Source organism: Schistocerca piceifrons, chromosome 8, assembly GCF_021461385.2.
Source record: "Schistocerca piceifrons isolate TAMUIC-IGC-003096 chromosome 8, iqSchPice1.1, whole genome shotgun sequence".
Classification (NCBI taxonomy): domain Eukaryota; kingdom Metazoa; phylum Arthropoda; class Insecta; order Orthoptera; family Acrididae; genus Schistocerca; species Schistocerca piceifrons.
In genome coordinates, this window is record NC_060145.1 from 210,667,291 (window position 1) to 210,678,239 (window position 10,949).

At 35.8% G+C, this 10,949-nt stretch overlaps 1 protein-coding gene across 1 annotated transcript in view; it reads left to right on the top strand.

The window, feature by feature from the left end:
- LOC124711809 (small G protein signaling modulator 1-like) overlaps positions 1-4,908 on the top strand; it is a 319,654-nt gene extending 314,746 nt beyond the window's left edge. Inside the window, exon 26 of the mRNA XM_047242033.1 lies at positions 2,804-4,908. Within this exon, the coding sequence (XP_047097989.1) occupies positions 2,804-2,892 (89 nt within the window). The 3' untranslated portion in view covers positions 2,893-4,908. The remainder of the gene's footprint in view (positions 1-2,803) is intronic.
- The last annotated feature ends 6,041 nt before the right edge of the window (positions 4,909-10,949 follow it).

Below are 10,949 nucleotides of genomic sequence, written 5' to 3' on the forward strand. Positions count from 1 at the left end.
GACTATGAACCTCCATGAAGGGTGAAAATTTTATTTCAGTTGAATTCCAATTGTCTCCCACTGTATGTGAAGATTCTCGAATTGTTGACTGCTCAGTACATGTTGTGTTGTTGCTCTCATTGTGTCTGTAGCTTTCCTTGAATATACACTGATTTCTGACAGTGTCTACCAGAAATTTATCACCCAGAGCATAGTTGTGCACAGTCAGTCATTGAAACTATTGCTTGAGGGCAATGTTGCATTTGTACTTACATTATTTTATAATGTTCTGGGCACCTGTGTGCTTGCTGATGAGTGTCTGTGCCCTTTAACATCCATCTTTGCAGTTTAAGTAACTGCAGGGTTAAGTGCACTGGTGAGTAATGTTCCCAAAATGTTTGTGATACCTGCACCATTGTCCCGTCGACAGTTGTGGTTCAGTATTCTTCCACTTCTTCCAGCTGTGATTATGTATCTGTTGCTGGTGGGTAGCTACTTGCGCATTGAGCTTGGCCACTTGTGCTGCCAGCTGCTCCACAATGTGTCCTGTCAGCACGTAAATATGAATCCTTTGTGTTTGTTATGGATTTCATACTATTCTTGTCTGTTTCCATATCTGCCCCAGCCCTTCTTCTTGTCTAGCATTAATTTTTACATCTGTAGAGGCTTTTGTGCAATGTCTGCTGTCTTAGCTAAGTACTGTAACTGCTATGACAGTACGGATGTTCGCTGGAAGTTTTTGTAACCGTAGCACCCTCAATATTGTGAAGGGTGTCAGTGTGTGTAATGGGCTCTTGTCCCTCATATTCCGAACTCAAGTTTGTGACCACTATGATGAATTTATCAGCACTTGTGAACATTTTGTGTTGCTGAAAAATACACTCAGCCTGTGTGAACCAAAGCTAAGGTCCCATGATCCAGAATGATGGAAACTTAACATTTGTGCTTTGGATGTTTCCATTCCCCCACCGAATATTATTCTCTATAGTCTTTGTTGGTGGCAAGTTAACTGTTGAGGATCCTGGGTCTGGTGAAAATCTCTGTTCCATCTTAACTTTCAATGTTGATATTTGGGTCAGCAAATCCATTTCTTCCAGCGATATATGTTTCTCGGTTTCTTTCTTTTTAGGTCACCACTTTGGGAACTCACTGTATACACATCCTAGATGTGTTTGACTGGGTTCAGATCTGGTGAGCTGGTGTCCCAGCACATCAATTGGAACTCGCCACCCTCTTGCACAAACCGTTCCATTGCACTCTTGGCCTTGTGACATGGTGCATTATGTTATTGAAAAATGCCACTGCTGTTTGGAAACGTGATCATTATGAAGGAGTGTACATGGTCTCCAACCAGTGTACAATACTCAGTTGCTATCATGGTGCCTTGCTTGTTCTCCACTCGACCTGTGGGTGCCCATGTGAATGTTTCCCAGAGCATAATGGAGCTGTCATCTGCTTGTCTACATCCCACAGTACAGTTGTCAAAGAACTGTTTCCCCATGAAATGATGGTTTCACACCCTCCCATCGGCATAATGAAGAAGGTGCAATGCTCTACCACTGCATCAAAGTCCAGTGCTTATGGTCACATACTCATTTCAGTTGTAGTTGCCAATGACGTTGTGTTAACGTTAGCACATTGTACGGGTGGTTGTAGCACATGCACAGGTGGTTGGCTGTGGAGGCCCATTGTTAGAAGTGTTTGGTGCATGTGTGTTGGGACACACTTGTACTCTGCTAAAATGTTGGCTCCCATGCCCGTAACTAAAAAATGGCTACTCCATTTTGTCAAATTATAAAAGTTGTAGAGCCTGAAATTTCATGTTACAAAAGCATCTAGTTTTTCATTCTTAGACACTATTAGGCGTGATTGTGGAAAAGATGATGCTTTTGTACTCCAGAGAGAATTCTATTCACTTGTTGTGGTTCATCATGTGATTGATGTTGCCACACTTCATTAGAAGTCCCAGCTTATTGTTCATTAGAACTTGCAACCTTCTAGTGCTTAACACAGCAGTGAGAAAGTTGATGAGGTTTGTAAATGTTGGAATATTACCCCTTGCCTCCACACAGTATCATAAACTACTGTTAGTCTTATAAACATAGTTGAGGTCTTCTGTTTGTTTTGAACTCCTGCTTCAATAAAGCTTGTCCATGAGAGAACCTAATTGGTGCAGCTGTGATTTGGGCATGATTTGGGCAGACTACTACCTATTCGGTAGGGAGCTTTTGCAAAATTTTGTGGCTGGACCTGTTAAACATTATACCTTCCAAAAGTTTATGTACTGCTCAAATTAAGCGAAGGGTCAGTAACTTTGCTCTTTGTCATTTGGTTTATCTGGTTTTAAGATGAGTATGATTTTTGCTTTTTTTCAAATTGTGGGGTACGTTTCCAGTTTAGAGAACATCAGTAAAGAACATGGTAGCCTATTTTAAAAATTTATGTGTGTACCAGTTTTGCTTCAGGTATTCTACTCATTTAGGTGAATAGCTTTTACTTGCGGCTAGATAGATACTTCTCTTCTTTATCAAATATTAATATCGAATGCTGATTTTCATTTTGTGTTTTAATAATATGCTTCTGCATTCTCATCCAACTTCTATTGTGAAGTCTGTTTGTTGTGTATGATAGTATATATGCTATTATGATTGAAGGTTTTTTGTAACGTGGTATTCACAGAAGATATCTTAGAATAGCAATATTCAGTTGAAACATTTCTCTCAGAGATTACATCACATAATCTTGCAGAAAGCAACCTCCACCTCCATATTATTGTTCCTCGGTGTAATATTTTCATCACCTCAATATGCTTTTCTGCTTTCAGAAATGGCTGAACATCATAATGTGAAACTCATACTAAATCTTGCAAGAGATTTAGTGCTGCAGCTGCAAACACTCATCGAAAATAAATAATATTTTTATGCTTGCAAAAGTTATTGTAATTAATAGGATATACTTTAAGCACTAAAGTACAAAAATTTATGCCCTCAGTGTTGGTGAATGAATTGTTAGAATTGAAACTAAATAACTGTTTTGTTTTTTATCAGGGCATTCACAAGTCTGATCTGTCATTGCCAAATCATATTTAAGCCATGATTGTAGTTTAAAGAATGTATCATGTGCGAATTATCTGTCAACATGAATGGCGTGCTGATAATACAGCACTCTTCAGTAATGAAGTTTTGGATTGATGTAACGTTTTTTTCTTCTCCTTTCATTGAAATTACCATTATGAAATTGTCTTCAAGAAATAGGACAATGTTTTTAAAGACTGAAAATTATTTTCATGTCTTAATTCCATTTTCATCGATGGTTTTTTCATAATTTAGATGACTTGAGTTGCTGGAAGTTACAAAAAATTGCAAATAAATATAATGCTCGTAATCGTATATGTATTCTGTAAAAATGAAAAAAGGTTAATCTCTGTACTGATCTTTGCTATTTTGGCTGCGAACATTCTTTTTCTTATTATGAATGTATGAGCTACTGTAGTGTGCTAGCATATAATGGAATAACCTCATATACACAAAGCACAGTATTAGTAAGTAAAATATTTCATGGACTGTAAGTGCATTAAGAAAAGGTGCTTGTGTAAGGAATAAGGATTGGTATTTTGCCTTTCTGTTCGATGTCTGCTTTTTAACTTAAGACAAATCTTTGCAGCGAAGAATGGTGGATATTTTGTAACATTTCTGTTGATCAGCCTATTATAAGCAATTCAATAATTTGAGCTGTTTAATGGGCAAATATGATAATGATTTCTAAATTGATTTTTATTATTACATCATTTTGCTGAGATTAATATTTTATTGGAGAAATTGAGGCAAAACACAAAAGGGACATTTTGAGAGAGATAATTTCACAGAAATATATGTTAGTATGCAGTTGTTCATCTATTTATGTGTAAAGAATCTCTTTCAGCATATTGTTGTCATAAAAATATATTAAATGTTAAAATTTAAAAAGTATATATTAATATTTTGTTGTAATTACGCTAGTGGTGGAATTCTTGGGGGAGTTAGTTTTTAATTACAAGAATTGACTGAAAACAATATGAAAAACTGAAAAAAAAAATGACAAGCAGGCCTCATTATCTTGTAGCATGCTTTAGATGTTATGTCTTCCTGATAATAACTGAAATATAGAAAGTTATTGAATGTTCAATGTTTTAACTTTGAAGGTGATAGATCCATTAGCAAATGGCATTTTTGTAAGTACTGCTGTGATCGAGTAATTGATAATGTGCAAACGTGATATGTGAGTAATTTTATTCGTTGAAAGCCTTCATATTGATAAGTTACGGCATTCTTTGCCTTCTTTAGATGATGGTTTCATGTCATCTCATTAAAGCATTATTATTATGAATACTACAATATACTGATGTGTGAAATTTATACAATTTCCTTTTTCTTTCCTTTTTTCATATGCATTTATATATACCTAGATTGTCGTTGGAATTGATGGTAAATGTATATTTTATAGAATGCATTATGTTCCACATTACAGAAATTATTATAGACTGAAACTTCATCATACTTAAAACCTTGTAACTTATATTATTCACCAATTACTGCAGGCAAATTAACAAAGCAGCATTAAAGGTAAGATACTTGTAAGGTACCTACAGGCTTCCATGTAAGCTACAGAAAGTAAATCCATGTATTTGGGTATCATTTCTATTTCATAATTATTTGCAGCTTCAACCTTTTTTACTGCTATTTCAACAACAGTGTAGGGATATTTTGGCATATTATTATTTGTTGTATTTTAAATCACATACTCACAAATCCTGATTGGTGTATATGGTGGGAAAAAATGTGTTGAGCAAGCTGTTTGAAAACTCACTCTCTCTCTCTCTCTCTCTCTCTCTCTCTCTCTCTCTCTCTCTCTCTCTCTGTGTGTGTGTGTGTGTGTGTGTGTGTGTGTGTGTGTGTGTGTGTGTGTGTGTGTGTGTGTGTGTGCGCGCGCACGAGAGAGAGAGAGAGAGAGAGAGAGAGAGAGAGAGAGAGATATTCTGACTAATGTAGGGCTGCGAAGAAGTGCATATTTTATGAAGACTTCACAAATAAGTTATAAATGTCTAATGTAAATGAAAGAAAGGTGGTTTGCTATAAGAAGTGAGCATAGATAAACGTTTCTGAAGTAAAGTGATCTAAAGAATGACACGCAAAACTTAACTGAAACAAACCTGGAGGTAGACTGAGCATTAGATGGACAGGTTAACATGTAAGTAATTTCTACACTTGGTATGTACTTGCCAGTTGTTTTCTGTTTTGTGGCATTAAGAGAGAGAAAAGCTTGTTCAGTATGGATAAAGTGAACAGTTTGGAATACATGTTTGTTATTAGATTAAATCAGGAAATAGAGAGAGCAGGATATAATTAAACATCACAGGTAGCCAATATCTTGTATGCTTTGACTCTGTATATTTAAAAAAAAGTGGAAGTGAGTGGGCAAGTTATATTGATTGCCTAATGGCATGTGCAAGGGCCTTCATTTATCACTTGTCAGCATCTGTATCCCAAAGCAAAGCAGCTGAAACTTCCTTGCACACTCTGTTATTTAATCTAACCTCTAGAAGATAAAGGTAAAATAGATGTGTAATGGACAGTGAACAAGTCCAAGATTATCTAAACCATGAGACATGTGGAATACAGCTCTTTACTGCCATATAATTTATCAGGAATCATTGGTATTAAAATACAACATTTAGATAGTAATCTCATCAAAAAATAATATTGTATTATTAAACTTTTTTCTGTTTTTATCTCTGTTTAATTTTTTGCTTCCTGTAAAATAGTACTGAATCATTGGTATTATAATAGTGTGTCAGGAAAGTATGTTGAAAATGTTAAGACATATAAACATTATTTAAGTAGTGTGCATACAGTGCAAACTAGGACACAGTATTCTTTTGTTCGGTACCTAAATTTTGTGTGCCTGGTCTTAAAATGAAAAGTACCTAGTTACATTTAATGGAAGTGCAAGTCTACAATATTAGCAAAAGGATAGAGTGCTACTAACCGTTAAGATGACCCACTTAGTTGCAGACAGATACAGTGAAAATACTGTTACACATTATAGCTTTTGGCCAAAGCTGCCTTCAGGAAAGAAAACATGTCTTTTATTTCTATTTAGAAATGGAAAAAATACATGTAATGTCTTTCCTTAGAACATTAAAGGAGATTAGACGTGTAAGAAATAGGATTTTATAGTGTAAAAATCCTTTTCAATCTAATCTTTGCTTTTGATTGTACATTAATATTTGACATTACCATGATTTATGTTTTAACTGCTCATAATTGATTTACATGGGAAAGATATAATCACACTAACTGCATAAATTGCTGATACCTATGTGTGTTTCATATTTACATTAATTGTTGTTTTTTTTAATAGTGATTGTGTTACTATATACGCATTTATTGTTCATTATAAAACAAAGGCAAATTCCATGATTCAAAAAGCCACAAATGATTTTTCAAGTAGAAATACTGTTAGTTGTGAAATTATCTAATGTACTATAAATTGCTTTTGCTGCTTAACATACAATGTTATTTGACAAATTTTCCCTGTGATGGCCGCTCTCCTTTGCTTTTCTTCTTTACAATGGTGTTTAACTGTTTGCTATAATTTTTAATACCAATTTGTCTGAATAATTTAATCAGAATTTTTTATATGTTTTTACTTTTATCATAACGAAACAGTTCTTCACCTATAATTGGTGCACAGCACTGTTTGGCACTCAGTTGTGTGTCTAATTGTCCAAATGCAGACTGCCAACAGATGATACAAGATTGTGTTCATGTTTCAGAGATCATAATTACATCTTGTGCATACATTTTATAAATTAAAGAAACAAATCAAAATTGAACAGATGTTTTTAAGAGTACCCACTCTGTAAGAAGTATAAAATTAATATTTATACATGAAATTGATTTTCAAACCATTTTTTCCTTGGATTAGGTGATTTATTGATTGACACTGTAAATAAATGAGCAGGTGTTGGTAATTAGATGGGTGTGAAATATTCTGCTCTTGTGCTTCCATGAAATAACTATTTTCCCATTCATATGTTGTATGGGACAAAAGAGGGAAATTATAAGAATAATTAAATTTTAATTGTGAGGAACTCATTTACAGTTACCGTATTTACTCGAATCTAAGCCGCACCTGAAAAATGAGAACGAAATAAAGGGGAAAAAAAAAAATTCCCGAATCTAAGCTGCACGTGAAATTTCAGACTCGAAATCGAGGGGAGAGAAAAGTTTTGGCCCGCACCTCCAAATGGAAACAAAGTTAGTCCATTGTAATACGAGACACAATTTAGGTCGAAAGAATGACGATACAGCTACAGTAGTGTGGTTCGAGTCGTAAGCTTAGCACTTAAGCTTTACCAGGTAGCCATTGCTATATGTCAAGTGCTCCGTCCGTATTTATACGGGTACCCTTTCATTTTTCACGTGCTTCGTCTGGTTTGAATCGATTGCTTCTTTTGCTTCGACCTGATAAGTGCCGTTCTCTTTGTTATAGGTGTTTTTTTTGTTCACTCTAAGCTAAAAATTCATTACTGTACTGTGTCGTGCACTGTTTGTCGCATTCTGATAGTGCGTGTTTACGGCCTGTCGCCGCTCGCGGCATGGCTTCCTTTTGTGCGCGCTACCGCCACTTACAATAAAAAAAAAAAGAGACTAATAGTCTCTAACCGAAACAACGGCAAGAGACTGCTATTTGTTGTTATTTACACTGCTGCTTTCTTTGATAGTGATCAACAAGAACCAAATAATAGACGGCGTATGATAGAATTTGTTCCGAATGAGACTTTAGCGAAAATTTTTCTCCATTTGAAAATCTTTGCAGACGCCACTTTAGTACATTACATTCCGCACAGATGTTAGTCATCTTAGATTCGTGCTTCATTTATGACTGTATCACTATTCAGCATAAGAATAATACGAATATAAACATGACATAATATGTATATTCTTCCGCGTTTGCTGTTGTCTCTCTCTAGTTTCGTAGTTTATTACGCAGACAGGATTTAAATGAGGTAGCAGCAAACACGAAAGAATACGCGGTATAATGTTTACATTCTTCTAGCTTTTCTTTTAATTTATTTACTGACGCAGAGGTTTTGGCGCCAGTATTTATCTTTGTGTCTGCAAAGCATGCCTGTGTAGTGTTACATATATTAGACGGCAGAAGTTAGTTGTGGCGGCATCTACCAACATTTTTCAGAACTTCTGCATACTTTGCACTCGATTCTAAGCCGCACGCGGTTTTTTTGGATTACAAAAACCAGAAAAAAAGTGCGGCTTAGGTTCGAGTAAATACGGTAATTTATTCTGGCAGACCTGCATTTTAATACAACCTGTATAACTACTTCTGGCCACATGTTGTTGGCATTGGCATGCATTCACTTTCTTTGAGCTGTCATGAAAATGAATTGAATAAATCCCACCAGAATGCCAAAACATGGATGCAACCTATTTTCCTTGTAACTTCTTCTTACACAATGCATATATACAATGCACCCTTCGTGCCACTCCTTGAGCATTGCTTAGATCCTAGTGTATAGTAATGCTTCCAAACTCAAGTTTTGTCCCAGGAGGTCATTCTTAATTTTTTTTAAACATTCTATTTCTTGGTACTGTCTCCACACCTTTGCCAGAATTTCTGATAAACATGTTTGTGGACAAGAAGGCAAGGACCTTTGTGACCTCACTGGTTCAGGTCATCAATGTCAGCAACAATATTTTCTTTTCTGACATTAAAATTAGGCATCATTGATGTAGTTAATCTTTATTGTCCTCTGTTTGGTCAGTATTGCTGCATTTAAACATTTACGCCATTAAAAGGATTTATTTCTGAAACTGAATGTGTTGTTTGCAAAATTTTAGAAGGTCAGAGTCTTCAATAATTTTAAATGACCTACCATACAGCAGATGAGTGCACTACTTACCCACTTGTTTTGCTAGCTGGCAATGGATATATGTTCATGCATAGCTCTATCCATCAATTGGATGTCTGGTATTGACTCCAAGCACACCATGGTCCATCTGATATATCAACTGCTGGGTAAAATTCCATTTCATGTTTGATTTATTGTCATAAAATATGAATCTTGTTTACTATTTTAATATCAAAAATGATTCTTTGAATTATTTTTTGAAAGTATCTTTTTTTCCTTTAGTGTTTCTTTTAGAATAAAATAAGTTTCTAAATTATTAAGTCAGTTGTAAGGGAAATCTTGACAATCATGTTTATAAATTACAATTCACTGATCAGAATGAATAATATGCTGCATTCAGTATTTATAAACAACTATTCCATACTTAATTGGAAACTGAAGTCCAGACAAACCCATTTTTAAAATTAATATTTTTGTTTTTGCCTACCAAATTTTTCCACATTTTTATTCTGTGTCCCAATTTCTTCTTCTTGAATAATTATTGGAAATGAGTCTGTGTATTTTGTAAGAAATTTGAACTCCATGTACTTTGTTGCTGTTAACAATCTTCATGAAAGCTATTCCATTAAAACGAACAATTTGAGACACAACATTTTAACAATGCTGTTGATTACTTTAGTTATATCCTGCCAATAGAATATATGATAACATTGATTGTGGTTACTCATATCAACAGAGAGATCAGTATATTTTGGCGAAAAGGTGATATTCAAACTATATTTTATGAATGTGTGCTTCTGAAATGTAATGTACGATTATATTGAAAATACAGTATTAACTTTTTCCCAACATTGTCTTGTTCATTCTTTTTACTTAATTTTAATGATGAAGGTAAACATACCAATTAATATGATAGAAATATCAAGGCTTCTAACACATGTTCTAAAATTATTTGCATCTTATGAATAACATCAACACTATCTTTCTTAAAAAGGCAATATCTTGTACATTAACCAGTGCTTTGTTCAGGTCAGCTGTACAGATTTGACCAAAATGTATACCAAGAGCTGAGAGAAAATATTAAAATTCGTAGACTGTTGTTTGCAGGGACAGAAATAAACTAGTAATTGCAATGTATCAATGAGATAGTATTGTTACAGAAAATAAAACTGCTATTATTGGCAACACTGTGTTTAAAGAGCTGAAGGAATTTTATGGTGATGTTTATGTTACCTGTGGTTATGACACACACATCATGTAAACCCTTTCAATGTACTTTCCGTAAGTTGCACCATCTTCCTGAAACTGCCTAAGAAAAGTCAATTTTGCTCAGCAATCCCTGTATTGTCTGAGATGTGAAACAGCCAGAATATACCTTCCCTTTAAGCTCAAAATATGTTTGTAGTTTAACTGGAATAGTGCAAGCAGAATTCATATATCTGCTTGTCCTTAAGAGCTGCTGACATTGTGTGCTAGTGCTGAAGAATAGCTCTTTTAAACAGAGCAACATCTATCAGATACATGTATTCTGGCATCCTATAATCCACCTCCATTCTCTCTCTCTCCTCCCTCCCCCCTTTTAACTCCTCCTCCCTCTCTATTCATCTCATCCTTCCCACTCCCTCTCCCCCTCCCACACCCCCTCTCCCACCCCCTTCCTCCTCCCCTTCCCTCTCCCCCTCCCCCCTCTACCTCTACCTCTTCCTCTACCTGTACCTCTTCCTCTACCTCTATCTGTACCTCTACCTCTACCTCTACCTCTACCTGTACCTGTACCTGTACCTCTACCTCTACCTCTATCTGTACCTGTACCTCTACCTCTACCTCTACCTACCTACCTACCTCTACCTCTACCTCTACCTCTACCTCTACCTCTACCTCTACCTCTACCTACACCTACCTACCTCTACCTCCACCTCCCTCTCCCCATGTCTCCCCCCCTGTCACCCTCCCCCTCTTCTTCCTTCTCTCTCCCACCCCTCTCTCTCCCTCACTCCCCCCCTCTCTCCCTCACTCCCCCCCTCTCTCTCTCCGACCCCCTCTCTCCCTTTCTGTCCAT